The 20,936-nt window shown below is 32.4% G+C and overlaps 1 protein-coding gene across 4 annotated transcripts in view; it reads left to right on the top strand.

The window, feature by feature from the left end:
* Window positions 1-17,058, top strand: part of LOC112603789 (serine/threonine-protein phosphatase 2A regulatory subunit B'' subunit alpha) — a 34,586-nt gene extending 17,528 nt beyond the window's left edge. Inside the window, exons 2-14 of one of the 4 annotated variants that reach the window (XM_025352534.1) lie at window positions 5,806-7,178; window positions 13,117-13,214; window positions 13,295-13,424; window positions 13,494-13,597; window positions 13,688-13,868; window positions 14,765-15,008; window positions 15,101-15,272; window positions 15,344-15,470; window positions 15,553-15,717; window positions 15,792-15,821; window positions 15,939-16,021; window positions 16,154-16,198; window positions 16,456-16,548. In XM_025352534.1, coding sequence (XP_025208319.1) covers window positions 6,006-7,178; window positions 13,117-13,214; window positions 13,295-13,424; window positions 13,494-13,597; window positions 13,688-13,868; window positions 14,765-15,008; window positions 15,101-15,272; window positions 15,344-15,470; window positions 15,553-15,717; window positions 15,792-15,821; window positions 15,939-16,021; window positions 16,154-16,175 — 2,529 coding nt within the window. In that variant the 5' untranslated portion in view covers window positions 5,806-6,005 and the 3' untranslated portion in view covers window positions 16,176-16,198; window positions 16,456-16,548. Of the gene's footprint in view, window positions 1-3,875; window positions 4,354-5,805; window positions 7,179-13,116; window positions 13,215-13,294; window positions 13,425-13,493; window positions 13,598-13,687; window positions 13,869-14,764; window positions 15,009-15,100; window positions 15,273-15,343; window positions 15,471-15,552; window positions 15,718-15,791; window positions 15,822-15,938; window positions 16,022-16,153; window positions 16,199-16,455 lie in introns of those variants that run through there. The other 3 variants (XM_025352532.1, XM_025352531.1, XM_025352533.1) reach the window with 3 other exon arrangements.
* Window positions 17,059-20,936: the final 3,878 nt, after the last annotated feature.

The following is a 20,936-nucleotide window of genomic DNA, read 5'->3' as shown; positions in this document are numbered from 1 at the left end:
TAATTTAAAATATTATTTGAATTCTTTATTTTATGGAATATTTTTTGTGGAATTCATTTAAATTGCTTAAAACTATTTTAATTATTTTCCCGAAAGTCCTGTTTTCACAATTACATTACATATTTACACACAGGTTTTCTTGTTCAACATATTAATTTATTTTATTTTTTATTATTATTTTTTACAATTTTATGATATTTATTCATTAATCTTTGCAACTGATAGTGTTAGTAGTTTATATTGAGTTTTTTTTATGTTATTAATAACTAAAACCGTCATACTATAACGTACCTACTATATTTTTACAGATTTTTTTTTCGTATTATTTTTACTGTTAATAAAAAAATATATATAAATAAACAACTTGTTCAGTTCATAAATCTTATTTAATATTCGATGGTTTTGGAAGTTATTTGATGATTGTACATAACATAATGTATTGAAACTTTTTTGTGTTTCATGATAAAATTAACTTTATCTGTTATTCCTGTCTACTTGAATATTTTTTTTTAAGCTAGATTTTAACTTGTATTTTCTAAAAGATCAAAATTAATTTGTACATTTTGTATAATTGAGTGTTATTATAATTTTATTTTTTTACAAAAAAAAAAGTATTATATACGATAAAATAATAGTTTTAATAATATGGGTATCTTTGTATAGTCTATATAGTGTATAGGAATACAATAGATATATTTTAATTTATTCACACTTAATAAATGTACTCTAAATATATTAAAATGTCAATTTGAAAGATAATATATTATAGTCGACAACTTAAACTGCTGCAATCTTGAAAACAATACACAGTGCATTGTTATGTTTAAGAATTTCTATAAAACTAATAATGTGTGTGTATATTTAATATTATATAGTGATAATGTTTTTTTCTGATATATTCCTACATCTATGTGTGTTTGTATATATATATAAATTAGTTTTTTGATATAATTGAATTCATTAGATCGTTTTTATTGAATTTTACTTTCAATTATTAATAGTTAACTCAATATTAGTTACTCCAGAAAGATATACAGAATGTATACTGAAAATTGAAATCAGTGATTGATCTATGATTATTTTATATTGATTACTACAATTGTTATTATTATTTTATACATTTTTTTCGCACAAAATTAATAGTAAATAATGGAATTTCTTTCCGAGGGAAAATTAAGGCTGATAAAACTAGGGAGAGAAGCTGCTATCGTTTTCTAGCACCCTATTTGATCCGCATTCTTGATCAAAATGTATTGCTTCATTTTATTTGATATTAAATATTTATAAAATTCTTACTTAGTTGCTGCACTAATCATTAAGTAAAAATATTGTTGATTGCTAGTTGCCATGTAGTATAAATTATTATGTTTTAACATAAATTAAGTCGAATGGTTCATTCAAGTTAACTGGATATAGTAGTTATATATATATGTTGTATTAAATAAACTTTAAGTTAGTTAAATTAACAATATACAATGAATCGTACAATGACTGTTGTATAAATAATTAAAGCCCACTTAAAAAAAACGAATTCCATAATATATGTTATACTATAACAATAAAAAAATATACTGCAGTAACAGTAATAATTAAATGTTATTATTAATAATATTTTATGTGAAAATAATGTCCTAAAAAGTTTAATATTACCTATATGATCCTCTTTTTAATGAAAATTAATTGCAGTAATCGATATACGATGATCTATGCGCAATGGCATTTGCCCTCATTACTTGTGTGTGAAGAAAAATATCGGATTAATATAAACGCGGAACATAATATAACTCGATAAATACATGACGTGACCTTTTTGTTATTTATAGTAAACTTAAAAACTATTTATTTATATTAATTATTTGGTACTTAGTCATAAAATTGTTTAGGAAGTGCTTTTTTAGATAGGTAACCGTTCATAGAATAATAAATATTTAATTTAATTTACCGAATTTTATTGAGATAAATTCATGAATGATCAACTCAATAAGTTTATATTTTGAAATATCATACAATAAAAGATGTATTTAGTTAATGAAAATTATAGCCATTATTTACCACCACATTGCATTCTAATCAATTTTTTAGTTTAATTAAAGTGCTCGTGGTTTGAATAAATTATTATTTATAATAATAATAATATAGTAATATTATTGAAATGGTTTGAAAAATTGATAGTTCCTAAAAATACATTTGGTATAAAAATCTAATTGATACGTATGTTTTACGACCATGTCCAAGAAATGCGTGGACGAAATTAATTTTCTACGTGTTAAGTTATTTTTAACTGTTTAGTTATAGCGTACACTCTTGTATATTTCAACCGTTAAATAAAATATGTTAAGTATTCAAAAGTTCCAGCGGCCATCAGTTAATCTTATTACGTAGATACGTAGGTGGGGATTAAGCAAAACCTAATAGTTGCAAATAATTTCTGTATGTAGGTATACAACAGATTATATAGCATTATTAATTTTTATAAAAGCCGCAGAATTTTATAGTTTTGATTTTACATCACTCGCTCAGATGTGTGAAAAACACTGCCAAACTAATTATTTTATTTCTTTTAAAATTAAATTTGATAATACTTTAATACTTGTATTATAATATCATATTATTTTTATTATTCTTTTTGGCTTTTTGTTTAAAATCACTTAGTCACTTTTTGATCATTATATGGAAGTGCAAATTAATTTTAAATTTACAAACTGTCTAATGAATGATCGTTAGGGAACGAAATTATTATCAATATGAAGTTTATCGGTTTCGTGTCATTTCAGAGATGACGTTTTGCTACATAATGCTTATAGTAAAAACTCAACTTTGAAACAATGTAACTTTTCGCTGATATAGGTATATAATATTTAATATGTCAGCAGTAGCTGTTTTGAGGCTTACTCGGACGTTTGTGTTATAGATGCTAATCGATTTTGTATTGCACTTGAAGTAAATGTGTAATAAACGTATAACGAGTAGTCTATTTAACTTGACCGGTTAAATTATTGTATTAACTCAATTGTTTAAATATCTATTTTTATAATTTAAATAAGTGTTTTTTTTTTTAATTTTATAAAACACTTAAAAATAATAATTTAATACTATTCGTTTAGTTTTTAATATTTTTACATTAATATTTTTAGAAATGAGATTGCTTCTTTATAATGTGAAATCGCAATCCGCAGTACACAACAATATTGTTATGAATCGGTGATTTGTAAGAAATCAATAAATATCTACATAAATAGTTAAAATATCTAAACAATATAAAAATAATGTTTTAAAACAAACCATCATGTAATATTTTAGAAATCGCAAAAAGCCTACCGATAGATTTAATGCGTATAAGCGCAGTCGATCAAACAGATCGGTTTGTGACATCCCGCGTCTGTATGTTATGTAATGAGGAAAAGTCAGTAAAACAATCGTAACAGACAATATTCCATTATATAATTCATAATACACTTCAACGGGGAAGGGTTGGCGGTTAGATGTTCAAATCCACTCCAACCTCTTGGCCTAAATTCATCGCGTAAAAACGTAAAAATATTCTTATAATACGCGCATACGTACATATTGAACCGTTTTCTTTTAACCCCCTCCCCCATCCGGCTTGAAAAAAATTGGAAATCGCCGTGTGCGCCTCTGTAATACTGTAAATAGGTGTACCATGTTTTAGTACACACGTACGGTATATTATACATACGACGATCCGGTCGCCGACGACTTATGTGCACATGGGACCGAGAAACTGCCGCCGGATCTATATATAGAAACGCCACTATGGCGGTGCTGTACGATCGGAGTCAAACGTCCGACCCATCGCCCGTCACCACCGCAGCCGACGGCGATTCGGTACTTCCTCGGCCGCAGTAGTCTGTTCTGGCTTGTCCCTCGCGCGCCCGCGTCCGACAGTCATCCGTCCGATTCCGGTTCGGTAAATCGTAAAAACCAGAGACCCTCCCAACGGTCGTTCGTCGGTTTTTATTTTTACCCGTTCCATTGCTCGCCGGTGTTTTCCGTTTGACCCGTGTAAATGCCCCGCTAGCGATTCGTTTAATTACATTACGCGCGCTTTGGGCTTTATCGTATTATTATTATTATTTACGTGTACATCGTCGAGAGGAAGAGGAGTGAGCGAGTCGACCCAGACCGTCAGCCAGCCAGCCAGCACGACGGTACCCGTATATATACGCACCGAGGAAACGACACGCCGCCGCCGTTGCCTTTTGCGTGTCTAATACATTAATTGACAACGCCCTTAGTTAATCATTTCCTTCCTTTGGAACACGCGACCTTTAACTCGTCTGCCGCTGCTACTGCTATTAAACGCAGCCACCTACACTTCAGTAATTGCATCGTGTACGTGTATAACAATAATAATAATATTATATCGTGTATACTGTGTATCGTATTTTCGATCAAATGGCTTAAATAATATCATACTATGGCGCGGCGCGTACCACGAGCAGTGTGCGAATTTATCGACCTGCAGTAATTTTTCGGGGAAACGAAATTTGTTTTTTACGTAGGTAATGTTTTAACGTGTGATCTGATATTTCTGCTGATTTGTCATAATGATATAACCGTCGTAAATTTTTAATTACACTGAAATTCGTCATCTTAATTAATTTCATAATTTTAATTGGAATACTCGAATATCGGCAATACGGAACACAGAGTAATAACTGTATAGGTACATTGAAAGCGCAACCGCTCCACCGCGAATTTATAGTGCGGTAAACGCGAAACGCGGCGATGTGCAGTTATTGTGACGAGATGTAACAATACAATAAGATTTTTTAATCGACAGAAAAACAGGTGGAAAGTAGGTACTTATAATGTACACCGGCTACACGCACTGCTCGCGGTGCAGTGAAATCGCGAGTGACTTACACAGTATATTACACTATTATATTAATATAGTTTCGTATTGATTTGTCATTACGGAAATAGGTGTTTGTTTTCTCACGAAAAACGATGTAAAAGTTGCATCCCATAGCAACATAATATTACATATATAATATGTTATAATATATTAATGTACAGCTATAATAGTCTGTCTAAAATAAAAAGAAACATTTAAATATTTTTGTGAAATCACGTCTGTAATTATTTGGAGTTGCTTTTTATCTGTATATTTAATAAATTATTATTGCGCATTTTATTCTACCAAGCTATTTTAGCTATTTACGTAATTTCAAAATGTATCAAATGTTATATTATTAAGCATAATAATATATCTTATTAAAGTTTTCATATTCAATTGAACTGTTTCCGTAGACTTGATAATCGTTGAATATGTTCATGTTTTTGGGGAATACCCCTATGGTTTTGCAATTTTTTGGCACGCGTTTGAGTATAAACATGTAACTCTCAACACATGTAAAAATAATGTAGGTACACTAATGTAAGTGCGGTACTTTAAGCTTAACGTTAACATTTATAGTATTCGTGTTATTTTAAACGACTAACTTAGAATATCAACACGTTATTAATAATTCAAACTTTTATTCGTTCGCGTATACTACTATAACGGTCGAAACTCGATAAATTTGAAATGATTTAATTTGAAAAACGTGTAAAAATTTTTTCTCGTTGTATCAAATCTACATAATCAATTCATGAAATAATTCCGATTCGAATCCGAAGGTCGTACCACAAAAAAATATTACCTATAATTTTATTTACTGTTACCTTGTGACTGTTTTGACACGCTGCAGCGTCATGTACCTACATAAAATGACGTTATTATATATATATATATATATATATATTATTGTAATCTAACCGGAATTTCAATCACTTTTTCAGGTGCGGTATCATAGCCGACGTGCGGTTACAGGTAAATACGCCGTCATCATGACGGAGCGCCGTTATCGCCGCCACTGAGGCCGTCGTCGTCAACGCCGCTGCAGCGGTGTCGTGTCCCGCGCGCCGACCGCCGAAAAATCGCATGACCACCTCCCTCGTCGTCGCGGGCTGAACGGTACACGGCCGGTGTCCGGCGAGCGATGACCACGACAGCAAACCATCGGGCCGCCGCAGGAGGTAACATGGCTCCGGAACCGGAAGAAGACATCGCGGCCATCGCCAAACAGATATCCGACCACGCGGAGGCGATATACCAGACGTGGAAGGCCCGAGGCCTAGCGCCCAACGAGATACTGACGTGCCACCGCGACTCGTCGGCCGCCGCAGACAAGTTCGGCTCGGCGCTGACGCCGCAACCCAAATCGCCGTCCGAAGTCGCGGTTCCGGTGCACCACAGCCGCGGCGCGCAGCTGATGGCCGACCCCAGCGGCACCAACAACTTGGAACGGCTGGTGAACAAGTTCGTGGTAGAGGACAAAGCTCGGCTGCAGGCGGCCCGGCAATCGCGTTCGCTGTCGCCCAAGCCGTTCGCCTCGTCCATTCAGTACGCGCTGCAAAAGTTCGAGCAGAAGGCTTCCTCCTCGTCCACTGGCCTCGTCCCGGATCACCCGCAGCAGCAGCAACTGCAGCAGCACGCTGTCGCCAGCAAGCAAAACTTCGGCGGGGGCGGTGCCGCCAAGAGGTACTGCAGCAAGCCGTCGCCGTTGCGGAACTACGCGGCGTCGCCGACCGCAGACGACGACAACAAGGGCGCGGACGGCGGTCCCGCGTGGCCGTTTCGGAACGGCGGCAAGCCGACGGCAGCGGCCCAGTCGCAGCAAAACGCGTGTGACTTTATGGACGAGGTGGCCAAAGAGGAACAGCGGCTGATCGACGCGCTCAAGAACGGCTCGGTGGTGGAGAACAGGAAGACCGAAAAGCCGGCCGTGCCCAGCAAGGAGGGCGTGCTGTTGCGGTCGGCCGCCGCCGGTGCAGGCTACGACGTGTCGTCGGCCGCCGGCCACCGTTCCAAGCCGGAGTTCCTCATCGGGCTGTCCGCGCTCAGCTCGTCCCGGCGGAACCAGCACGCGCACCGGCAACAGGAACAGGTGCCGCACCCCGAGCTCACCGATCACCAGCGGGCCCACATTCGGTCCAATCACCACCAGTCGAACCCGGTCCGGCCGTTTTTGACGCGCGGTTCGGTCGCCGAGCGTGTGCTCATATTCGAAAAGTGTCCGACCGAACTGATGAAGAATTCGGCCGTCTGCAATTCTTCGTCGTCTCATTCGTCGTGGAAGAACATCGGTTCTGACGTGCACAGCAAAATCCAAGTGAGTTTATTTTGTCAAGTTTATCGTATAGACGTTTGGTCACCCCTCTCGAAAAAAAATCGTATATTTTACATTTGAATGATTCCTAAACCGTGGTTGTCATTTAAAGTTTGGATCTTCGCAAACCGTTTTCTACACGCGTGCAACTAGGTCAAAAAAGGTGTTAACATTTACTCACTAACCGAACAATCAATATATTGTTTTGTTCGCATGGATTATTGTGGAAATATATTTCCTATTTTACGCACATCACTATAATATTGAATTGGGTATTCAATTATTTACTTGTATTTCGCTTAAAATATAAAAAAAAAAATCTTAAGAGGACGGTTCCCCCGCATTTGTTGTCTCCGTCTTACAATTATGTAACATAAGCAAATTTATTCTCAGCAGTTCAAGTTCAGCTTCGTTAGCTTTAATATTAGAATAAATTGGCCTATTATGAAATTTAATGGTGATAAGTTTATTTTTGTTCGTTTATATGCGAGTTATAAGTATTTTTAAACTGCGTTATTTTATACATTCAAAACTTTACGAAAAGTTGAATGATATCGCAATAAAAATACATACGAACACAGATAAAGTTCTAACCATTAACTTTCACGATCGGTCGATTTACTCCAATATTAAACCTAACAAAGCTAAGCGTAAATTGTCGACTGTATATTTCCTTTGTAATACGTTACACACTTGTACGACGGAGACGAGAAAAGTGGATCCTTTAAGATTGTCCTCTTAAAAAATAATTTCTATGCTTTAATTTCGAAAATTAATGTAGCTGCATAACATTATTGTAGGTATACTAGTTATACAGGTGAATTTAATTTTGTTGTACAAATTTTAATTTTTTGAGTGTATAAATTCGGATATAAGAAAGCAGATTAATTATCATGAAAATATAGTTTGAACATAATCGGTTTTAAAAAATATAATGTCCGGGTTTTGGTTCACGGATCGTGTGGGCTTGGTGGTGTCATCGATGCCGGCGTAGGAATGATGAAGTTGCTCCGTCTGAGCTGAGTACATCATAGCGGTGCGGTTCGCACCGGAGGCGAACTTTATGCACGAGTCTGAAGTACTGCCGCGTGGCTTATCATTATTATATTCATTACCACTGCGTGCGGTTCGGCTGTAGTCGTACGAATATATAGCGTAAAACTAATTTATTTATAGACGTGTATCAAACAAGTTATTCTATATTGGGTGGTACTAGTGATGAGGTAGGTGACTTGAGCATACAAACAACCTTTTATCCTGCGTTCGTGTTTGTAGTTAATCCGTCAAGCTTATCGAAAACGCGTAATAAATACACATATTATGTATAGTGGGGGATTCCTATACTCACTTCGAGCGCTCTTAGATGAGGGGGGATTCTCACACTGTTGAACTTATCAATCTACATAATAATAATAATAATATATAATATAAAGTATAATAACCATATGATATCACATTTTTTTAGATATATCTAAAGCAAATTATATTAAATACATTTTTTGTATAAATATGGCTGACGGGGAATATTACATGACCCAAAACACCACTCTAGCTACACCACACCTTTCTTGTACACTGTGTGTAAAAACGACGTATAAATTATTATTTGTTAATGAATGCGCTTTTCCTTTTACTGTATATACGCAACAAAACGTATAGTATGACGTCATAGTGTCGCGCAAATAGGTATAACTTTTAAAGGTATTTTGCTATTTTTATGGTCGATCATCCTGCACGGCATTGCCCATATCTGACTATAACTATTTTATTTTATGTAAACAACGAAAACCCATACACACAAACATAATATTCGTTTTCCTCGAGCTATAACAAATCCCCGTATAAGGAGCCCCTCTTCGAAATGCAAAATTTTAAAAATTAACTACGAGCGGTGTGCACGTCATCCTCGGGTACAAGATCGCCTGTGCACCAAATTCCAGAACCATTAGTGCGAGATCGACTAGGCCATAATATGATCGCGTAATAACGATACATCTAACTTACCTATTTATAAAGCGCACACGTAAGTAATGTAGGTAAACATCGTTACAGTGACAATGTGTTATGTGTTACGGAACTAACTGGCGCGCGCGCGCGCGCGTGTGTGTGTGTGTTATCAATTATCATAATGCACCTATTCTGTACGACAATAGTCAATAAGTAAACGGATTTTGGACGTGGTCGGATTGTGCCGCAGCAGAGTTAATAAGTGGGTTTTTATTTTTTATCACAGTGTATTAGGAGGACAGAGCGAGCGAACGAACGAACTACAGATGTTAGCGGTGAACGCGCGGCGGCGGCGGAGGGAGAATGTTGCAAGGCAGGTTTTTTATATATTTTACTATTTCATTTTACAAAGTCACAAAGTGAATGTGTTCCACAGTCGCTGGGTCAACATGTGTTCGACTTAATAATAGTAATAATACGTCGTCGTCATAATAATAATAATAATAATAATAATAATATAATAACGCGGCCGCCACAGCAGTCGGACGCGTCAACGCGTCGCGCGCTAACCGCCGCAGAACCGGAGTGGTGCGGCCTTCGTCGCGTACAGTAATAATAGTAATAATAATAATAATAATAATGGTTATGATAATATAGTGTGATGCGAGTTTTGCGAGTGGAAAAAAAGTCGTCCGGTCAGATGTTCGCGTACGGCGGCTTTTGTGTCGCGACCTCCGCTCAGCGCGGTCTCACCGTCGCGTGTACGTTCTGTACTGCAATAACTACACTGCTGCACACAATTCAATAATAATATTATATTACGCGTATAACGGCGTTATCGCCGACGCCGCCGACGTCGGTTTACCGCGTTTTTTTTTTTTTATTAATTCGTTTTTATTCGCTTGTCGTTTTTATCGCTTAATAATTGTTAACTGAGGTCGTTTCGCATCCCGACAAATTGTTACACCGCGTTTCGCGCGTGGGCTCGCCATTCCGCGCAGTCCGCCGCGATCCACCGACAACGGCGACGGCGACGGCGACATAATAACAAACACTCGTCTGTGCGATTTAGCAGTCGTCGTCGTGTGTACGTCTCGAACGCGTCTCTTCTGTCCGTGTGCGGCTTACGACTTCGCTCGAACACCGTCCACTTACACCGTCTCGTCCCCTCCGCACTCGCGACACTTGCGCCGCGTCTTTTGCAGTATGCACCGGACGTGCATCCGCCGCCGCGGTGTGAGATATGACGTCGGGACACCATGGTGACGAGCGTGCGTCCTTGGTGCTACGCCTGTCAGGTGCTCGTGTTGCAAAGGCACGACAGTGGCGTCGAGGATGATCCGGTCCACGAGCCCAGGTTTCCGTACAAACCCTGGAAACAGCGATTGCCCAGGTCTTACAACAAGGTCGGTAATTCCTACTGCGAGCATGTATATCTTCGATACGTATTGCAGTATAGGTATATGTTTATATATAGGTTATAGGTAGGATATGCGCGTGCCAGGCGTGTAAAATCAAATTTAATTTTTTGCTCGACCGCCCGCAATTTAATTTTCTCTTCCAACTCGCGTATAGACTCGGATAGTAGTGACTTTTAACAATAACAGGTAATAGAGCGCAGACGAACCGTTTATTCAGAGGTTAGTTTGTTTTTTTTTTTTTCGTTGTATTCAATTCTCCGTGTCTCCCTCCCGGGTTCCTATAAATTTTTTAGTCGTCGAAAAATGCGGCCGAAACGTTAGGACCCTATATGTTTTAGGCATATTATTATATAATTGCATAACGGCACAGCTGTTTAACGGCAGTCATGTCCGTTGTACAGAGTGATGCATGATTCTGTCTTTGTCCTCGTACATATCCGCCGGCCCGCCCGCCTACTATATGGATAATAAAAATATATAGATATGAAATAGGCGTCAACTCGTATGCCCGCCTTCACGTTTGTAACTGTTTTATATACGATTTATCTTAATAATCTTAATATACATCATCAAACATTATGTCTGAAACGCTAAATGGAAATTAATATAGCTCATTTTTTTTTTTTTTTGGCTATTTTTGGCTTTTTGGCAACTGATTATTTTGGCTTACCTGTACACTTATTAGACATTGTTTGAAGAGGAACGTGATTGCGGAGTTAATATTTCATTTTATGTGTGACAAACCGCAAAAGTTCTCAATGGCGGGGGAAAATACGAACGCTATCCGTGATATAATAAAATTATATAAATTATCGTGCGAAATTTGTTAAGTATTGAGGAGACGAAAAAACAGTTTATTCATTTATATATTATACATATTAGGTAGTTTGTACAAAATTACATTAGTAATCTAATCCGATCATCCTAAATATATAGTGTATTATATATTATTATAGTTAAACTGACTACGACGGCACGGTTTGTTTTGCCTGAAAAAAGGGCGCGGACGTACCTATTACGAATAGGCACAAACGATTTCGATTTCATGGTCATCGCTACATTACAGCAGCTACCTTCATTACGATTACGTACCTACCTATTTGATGCATATTTAATATAACTACATAACAATACGTACACTGCAGCTGCAGCTGTTCATGTCATTTGTAAATTAAAAGAAATCTCCAGACGCTTTTGCACCGAATACGGTGCACACCAATCCTTGTGTACGCGGGGGAAGTGATATTGTAATTTTGTTTTTTGAAACTCGTTCGCTTGAGCGGGCAAAACGTGTAATGTGTAATACAATGATTATCGTTGTCGTTCGAATCGTCATTGTGTGTTTTATGTACAACACATGCATATACATATTATAAAGGTCTACTTTAGTTTATTACTGCTATACATCATATTATTATTATTATAATCGGTGCTTATATAATAATGTATAATTGCAATATAATTTGCATTTGTCAAATGCTGTTTATGGTCTCACAGCAAACTCATTCGAATTAAAATCAAGAAATACATACGTTTCAATGTTTTTCTGCAATTATTTCGATATCGTGTGAAAATCGAGTTTTTTTGTCTCAACATAGGCATGTACTTTTTTCGTGCATATCGCGTGTTACAATGTGTATTACTTTTTATTACCATAATGTTTAAAATATGGTTCCACGTGTACGTCGTTACCTATGTTATTGAGTAATCATCAGTGGATTATGTAAAACGAAAACGCGCTGCGTCTTTAGGTCACGTACAAGACGTTTTTAAAATTATTGATAATGGGACCCCCACTGTCCTCTTTACCGGTGTACCTATGTATTGCAGACGCACGACACCCGGTTTAAGATGCATATAAATAAATCTGTACAATTTACATTATAATATACAATGTGTGTATTATTATGTACATATTAATTATTATTATGAATTCAACACGTGCAAGACGAACTCTTCGTGTTATAAAAATATAATCAACATAATATATTATGGACGTGGTAGCGTCGTGAGCTTATTTTTCGGTGGCAATGTGTATTGTCCCTAATAATTTTCATAATCGGAGGTCGTGAGTTGTTATCTGTGCTGTGGTATATAATGCTATTATGTAAACAACTTAATTTAGATGTATAATATATATTATTACGACAATACGTTATGATTGCAATTCGTGTATTGTAAAAAATAATATAAATATATTTAACTCAGTAACTCTGTTAAAATGAATGTTATAAGTAATGACTCATTACTTATACATTTTTTTTTTAATAAATGTGCTTATAAAATATTTTATTATCCAAAGGTAGACTGATCGAGATAGTTATGTGGAAATCATCACTTGGGTAGATACAAATAAGGTTAATTTATATTTATTTGGGTGGATATGTTGATGATATTTAGTAATAAATAATAATACTTGTTACTTATTGTGTTAGTTTTCCGGGACTAATTTATAGTCTCAATTGGCAACTGTCTGGGACAACATAAGTTGTTAGGGGAAGAAAGGACGTGTTTTCTTCAAACGATTTTATCAGAAACGATCATGTTAATAATCTATCGTATTATCATTTCAGAACTATTCAAAGGAAACCAATCAAAAACCTGGAGCGCCTCCGCCGCATACTACATTACAAAGACATACAAAGGCCAATCGTAACGTATTCATTCCTAGGTATGGGCATTTGTTTGTGACCATCAAAGATTTTATAATATTAATATAGGAGGAGTACTGAATTTAATTATTTGTTTTAGATTCTACTATCCATTTGGCAAGCCCGAGAGTCAACAGCAGTGGGATACGATCGTCAAAACAATCACAGATTTCTTTATGTCATTACCGAATTCACAAGCTTCGAAACACCATTTCGGCCAAATCGCTAAAGTAATTCATATCTAATCATTATAATTTTTATACGATATTTTAATATTATCATTTTCGTGTGTATTGTAGTTGTGTAACTGCCCGTTTTATTGGAAGCAACCTTTGTTCTTTGCCTGTGGCGGAGATTTGTCCAGTACCATAGACCTAAATACCTTTCTTAACTATTGGAAAGAGTAAGTTCGCCGTTATTGTTATAATTATTATTATTCAACACTTAAAATAACAATATTTATACTCAATCGATTTTTTATATGTATATATAGCGTGTGGTCTACTTGTCACGACTTGCCATCAATATTTATACGCATATTGGCAAGAAACTCAAAGAAACAAACATTATCACCTGAAAACTTCATCTTATTAGTCCAAGATGTGGTCGATTCGCATCCCGGTTTAACATTCCTGAAAACTGCGCCTGAGTTCCATTCTAGATATGTGCACACGGTAATTAGAACATTATAAAACCAATTTATTTTATACTTAAACAAATAAATCTCGTAAACTGTTACTTTTTATTTGTATTTAAATTTTAAATAAAGATATACATAATGTATAGATATAAATATACAATTACTTAAAAAATGCTTGGAAAGAAGTATTTAAGAGGACGCAACCCGTCCATCTATGTATTATCTCCGTCTTACAGACGTACAGGGTATGGTATAGCAAATTTGCGTTCGTTAGAATCAATTATATGTTTTAATATCAAAATGAATTGACTTGTTATTAAACTTAAAAGTAAGAACATTGTCAGTGTTTAAGTGTAATTTTTTTTTTTAGAAGTTTTTATTTTTAAGCGAGATAAAGTACTTAAAATAATACAAATTTAAAATGCTTATATCTATCATTTAAAAAAAATATTCTTACCTTTACATTTGAATTTATATTAAAATTAATTACACGTAATAGATTCTAATAATCAAAAATTTGGTATACCATTACCACACATTTATAACATATATAAGAGTAGCATTCTCTTTAAAACAAAATATAATAAATTTCGTTTTCATTAATTTTTTCCTAAAATTAAGTGTTAAAATATTTTTAATACAATAAATAGGTGTAGATTATAGTTGTATGATCATCAATCATACTAGAGTCTAGAACGACTGGTCATAACGTGGTGGTTTACCACGATATCCAAATGTAAATTTAATTATAATATTAATATTATTAAATATATTTAGGTGTTAATTATAATTTTTTTTTTTTTTTATTAAATATTTAACTACAAATATGATGAATGCCTATTAAAAAACTATCTTAGTATAATTTCTCAGGTATAAAATTATGTATTACATGTTTACACATTGACTAAAACTAAAGATTTTAAATCCTAGGTAATATCGAGGATATTCTACAGTGTTAACACGTCATGGAGTGGAGATCTTAGCCTAGCAGAAATCAGACGATCAGATCTAATTCGAGTCATTGACCTATTAGAAAAAGAAGAAGACATCAATCAAGTGACAGCTTACTTCAGTTATGAACATTTCTATGTTATATACTGTAAGTTTTGGGAACTGGATCGTGACCACGATTTATTCATCAGCAAAACCGATTTAGCCAGACACAGTGATCACGGTTAGTCTTATTTGCATAAACATTTACAAGGATAGTATTATAAATTATTATTTTATCTGTTACATTTGATATGATGCATATATTTTTTATAGCTTTGTCCACAAGAATAATTGATAGAATATTTTCGGGGACTGTTACTAAGAAAAAGCAAAAGAATTCTAATAACAATTATATGGAAGAAAAAATGAGTTACACAGAATTTGTTTGGTTCCTGATGGCTGAAGAAGATAAACGACATCCTAGAGCTGTCGAATATTGGTTTAGGTAAGATTTTCAAAAAAATATATCATAATGTCTTATCACATATCATTGAGAAATGTATATGACTATTTTAGATGCATGGATATTGATGGTGATGGTTATTTGTCAATGTATGAACTTGAATATTTCTATGACGAGCAATTGCAAAGAATGGAAAGCATAGGAATTGAATGTCTACCATTTGAGGATTGTTTGTGTCAGGTATAATATTAAAATATATACTATAAACATCAATTTTAAATTAAATTGTTTATGCCATTTTTGTTATTATAAATCAATATAGATGCTGGACATGGTAAAACCAAAGTGTAGTGGCAAAATTTCATTAGCTGATCTCAAATCATGCAAAATGACTCCGATATTTTTTGATACATTCTTTAACCTTGAAAAATATCTGGATCATGAACAACGTGATCCATTTGCGTCACAGAGAGATAATGAAAATGAAGTAAGTAAAATATAATTTAATATATTTTTAAACCATTATTTGCTATGTATTTATATGATAACGTCAATTTCAAGCATAACGAAAATGGAAATAAATATTATAAGGTCAGTTGTCTTAATCTTTATAGCTTGTTTAAGTTGTCGGAATGTACCTTTAATTTTTTATGGATATTTTTTTATATTTAATGCACAATAAGTTCACATATTTTTCTATCGTTTCAGGCATCAGACTGGGACAAATACGCTGCTGAAGAATATGAAATGTTAGTAGCTGAAGAAGGTGGAAATGATGCACCAGAAGAAATGTAAGTATTTCATATTTATTAAATTAATATAACTAATGGATTCTTTACGGAAGTCTTGTTATTTTTTCAATTTTCCATCATCGCCTAAATTTTATAAATATAAAAAAAAAATTGGTGGTAATATTATTACAGAATAACAGACGAAGACATTTGAAAGAAGAAATATGTATGATTGTGGTAAGTGTCTGTGGTCTGTTGTACTGTCCTCCAGCGTTGATTAGCACAATCCTATAATTTTGTAACACACCCTTAAACTAGAACATTCTTTACAATTATTGTTTTATTTTTTTGTATAACCACTGTAGCAGTAATCACCTCACCGTAATAACACTATTTTAAACTATTGTGTTTTATCCTTCTGTATTATAGTTATTATAGTGATTAATAATTATAGTAGTGAGGTGTAAAAGAATTAATACTAGAATTTTTTTTAGAAATGGAACTGATATTGAAGATATCCTGTCACCTAATTTGGATGATGTATTGAAATCATGTACATTAAATAAAATATCCAATCAGCCAAGAGTTTTGGTCACTGATTTCTCTTCACCGTCAAATATGTATGATGACAATGATTCGTCTGATTATGCAGGCGATAGCGATGACGATATTTAATTCATATACACAATAATAATGTATAATTATAAGTTATATATAATATAATAATAATAATAATAATAATAATAATAATTGTAGTAATAATTATAGTAACACAACCATGTTATTTCTTTGTGACAATGGGAATTGCTGACATTATTATACCAAAGAATATAGTTGCTCATATTGTCCTCTTGTTCCCATGTTTTTCATCTGTTGTTTACTTAAACTTTTAAATTCATTATTTTTGACAAAATGTTACATAACATTAATTTATGTGCTTGTTTTTGTTAATAGGCTATTGCCTGAGTATGGTCATTATTATTTTGTTTTATTTATGAAAGATTAATTGTTGTTGTTTTCAAAAATGTATAAAGCATTATAAAAGGTGTTTAAAATTGCGCCATATACCAGATTTTATATTTGTCATTATAATTTTTTTGTATGAAATTTATAAATTGTAAATAATTAATTCAATTTTTAACTAGTTAAATTAATTTTAAAAGTAAGTAGTATATATATAATAATGTAAAATATGATTTAAAAATAAAACCCCAATATATCTGTTAATATGTTATATGAATTGTATTTAAATAGTGTTAAGAATTGTGTTCGTTCTGTTAAAAACAAACAAATTATTAACATAGTCTAGTCGTAAATAGAACGTTATTATAGTATGTACTAATAATAATGACATTATTTATTAATTACATATTTTTAAAAACAAAATCATTTGAAATAATAAAATCTAATTTTTTCTTTCTTTATTATGTGTATTTTTATGATGATAAAAAAAACCTGATCTATCATTATTATTATACTTATATAGTTTAATAAGTATTTAATTAAGTATACTGCATATTAAATTTTCTGTACTTTGATGCAACTCACCTTAATTCTTGTTTTTTTTTGTATTTTTAATCTTAGCCTTTATGACATATAAATTATACTTTATGATCTTTAAATAAACATACTACTTATCATTATTTTACATTTATTTATGTTTAAGTATATGCATAGTACAACCAAATTATTCTACACTATTCTTACTAATTAAAAAAAAATGAAATAAAATTATGTACAACACCTACAACTTTATATGTTCACAATTATCTTTTGACAGTTTAAGTGATTTGTTTATTGACATTTACTCACTAGTTGCACAACCACACTATAGATAACACTTACACGTGTCATTAAATTTCTTAAAGTACCTAGTATTCTAGTAAATATCTTAATATTAATAATTAAACATACTTTTATGTTTTGTAAAATTATATAATTGGTGATATGGTTGTTAATCCGCTTATAATGATAAATTTAAATCAAAAAAATTTAATTTTTAAACATTTCAACACTTTTTTTTATAAGCATGCGGGTATTTTTTTAAAATGTAAACCAATGCATACATGTTTTTAATTGATATTGATTATTTGTTATATTAATTTATATTTACATAATCATAAAATAATAAAAGTCATGTATACTATAAAGTCAATAGATTTATATTGTTTCCAACTATAAGTGCATAGTTGACTAGCTACTTTTACTATTTAAGATAGGATTTTTAAAACATTTAAATTATTTTTATACTATAAACATGAGAATTTTCAATTTTTTTGATTAAATTCTATTATAAAATATTCATTTTCCATTGGGTAGAAAAGTTTGAAAATTTAATATAAAACTCCTTATAAATTGTTAATTTCTTAATTTTATTAAAAAAAATATCAAAAATCTATAATCAGTAGGTAGTCACAGTATTTTCCTATAAACATATAAAGTTAGAAATTTATGATAAATTTTATTTTTTTACTTACATTTTTAACATTGAACACAAGGTTCTTTAAAAAATGTTTAACTCGTAAAGAAAAAAAAAACATTTCGTTTTTTTAATATAAAAATAATTTATCATTGAATTCAAATTTAACACACCCATAATATTGAGTAGTGACCCACTGGATACTTGATGTATTTACAGAGCAGGGCGGTGCTCACTTTCCTACCTTTTTTTGAACAGCTATATTATTATAATCTCGTTCAAAGAATTTTTACACTGCTTGATTTTATATAAGTACATAATATTACAACTAGTTTAAAGACAGATGTATTCATAAGTATAACCATCATAAAGAACACTGATAATTTTCTTCCCCTTAAATTGGACAATAGATTCACTCACATATTTTAAAATCATTTCGCTAAACAATGACGGTAAGTATAATACCTATACGCTAGAGAACAGTTGCGTCTTGCGTTGTTGGATGACCAGTTTTCAATCATAGTTCAATTGAACTACAATTTTTTTTCCAAAGAATAATATTATATTTTCACTTACGTCATTGTTTTACTGGAGAAGTGAATTTTTATAACACAAAATTGGTTCTGCTGAATGCAAATCTTCTTTTTTGTACCGGATGTCCGGATGATGTTTATTTCAATAAAGTACTGTAGGTACCTCGTACCTACGTTGAGAGAAAGTTTCTTCGGAATCCAAGGTTGAGCTACCTTGCAAAAACGGCCTGGGAAATATTTTTTTCTATCATCTTCTACACTCTACAGAAACAAAACTTACAGTTTAGTAGCGCTATCTATCAGTAAAGTTTTAATACAAGTCAGTACCGCTGTTAATTTTCGTCGCTAAACAGCGCTGCTGTATAGGTTTTTGTTTCAAAACCAGAATAATAATAATAATAATAGTATATCATTATAATTTATTATATTATACTAATTTAGGGTGTGACTGCATGATGGAATCTTATTACGAAAAACTGAATAATTTAAATTATCTCTAGCTTAGTAGCTACAAAATCAATGACATATTGGATTAGTAATTTGATTGAATTGACAAAATTACCTACCTACTTACGAATAAAAGCAAATTTATTGCAATAGGTAGGTACTATTTGGATATTTTACTACAAATTATAGACATTTATGCACTTAAAATTTTTTTTAAATATCAAAATATTATTCTATCTGAGTACATAGAATTTACTTATACATGAACTGAACTTGTATATTATTGTGTTAGGAATAAATTTAATTTGGTAGGTAAGCAAAAGTGTTAAGTACCTATTATAGTAGGTAATTAACTTTGTGTTTAAACTGTTTAAAGATTAATTTAATAATACATATTTTATACATTTTTTATCTATGAGTAATTTAAATCGATAACTGTACTTTTCGTTCATTATGAAATTTTCAATTAATAAACTGTGTTTATTAAAGATAATTAATGAATTGTTAAAATATATCAACAATATAAACTCAGTTCACAGACTTCGAATACATTTTATGCACAAATAAATAAAATAGGTAATAATTTATTATTAAAATGTTAAAAAATTATATAATTTACTTCTACCAATTATCAAAATTGTAATTTGTAATTACTTTTAGAATCGTAAAAATTCAATTTACAATTTACTGAATTTATATTAATTGGTTTTAGTATATAGTTTAGCGCTTAAAGTTACTATATTTGTTGTAAAATCATGGAACTTTATATGGTATTACAAGTATATTTGTACAATTGTATAAAGAGAATAGCTGGTACTTAAATTAACCTACCTGTTTTTCTGATAGTACCTACCTATAGTTTATTTTTACTCAGAAAATGTTAAATCATAATATTTAAGTATTGTATACCAATGCATAATACATTATGATTTGTTAATTTACCTACATTAATATAATACGCCTCGTTATAATATATTAATTTATAAGCCATCATAATATCATATTTTATTATTTAAATTTGATGTTTATACATTTTTATCATAAATTAGTTTATGTTGTAAATTCAATTTTAATATGATTACTGAACGTAGGTAACTCATATTCTGCGACACTGCGGTGACTATGGCGAAGGAGTAGATACCAAAAATAAGTGCAAAATAGCTGCAAACTAATGGAACGGGGTTCATATTTTAGCAGCTGAAGGTTGTAGAGGCCATATTATAGTAGTATAATATTATGGTTGTGAAACCTTTGGATGGACATACTGACGACCGGTTTTCGACACAAGAAGACCACAAAAATAATATATAAACAGATAAAAAAAAATTATTTACAATACTACTTGAAATCAAATATACATATTATGTATATCATATATTGCATAAAGTATAAAAATAATACAAAAAATTGTTATAAAAAAAAAAAAAACTTGGAACGGAGATTGAACATTTATATCGGTAGGAGGGGTTTGTCGTATTATAATATCTCTTAAGAATTCTCCCATCCCGGATTACAGGTTTTTGACCATAATAATTGCTGGAGACTGTCCAATACAATGCACACGTAAATAGGTATA

Source organism: Melanaphis sacchari, unplaced genomic scaffold (assembly GCF_002803265.2).
Source record: "Melanaphis sacchari strain LSU unplaced genomic scaffold, SCAv2.0 Contig111_pilon_pilon, whole genome shotgun sequence".
NCBI lineage: Eukaryota > Metazoa > Arthropoda > Insecta > Hemiptera > Aphididae > Melanaphis > Melanaphis sacchari.
This window is presented reverse-complemented; position numbering and strand designations above follow the sequence as displayed.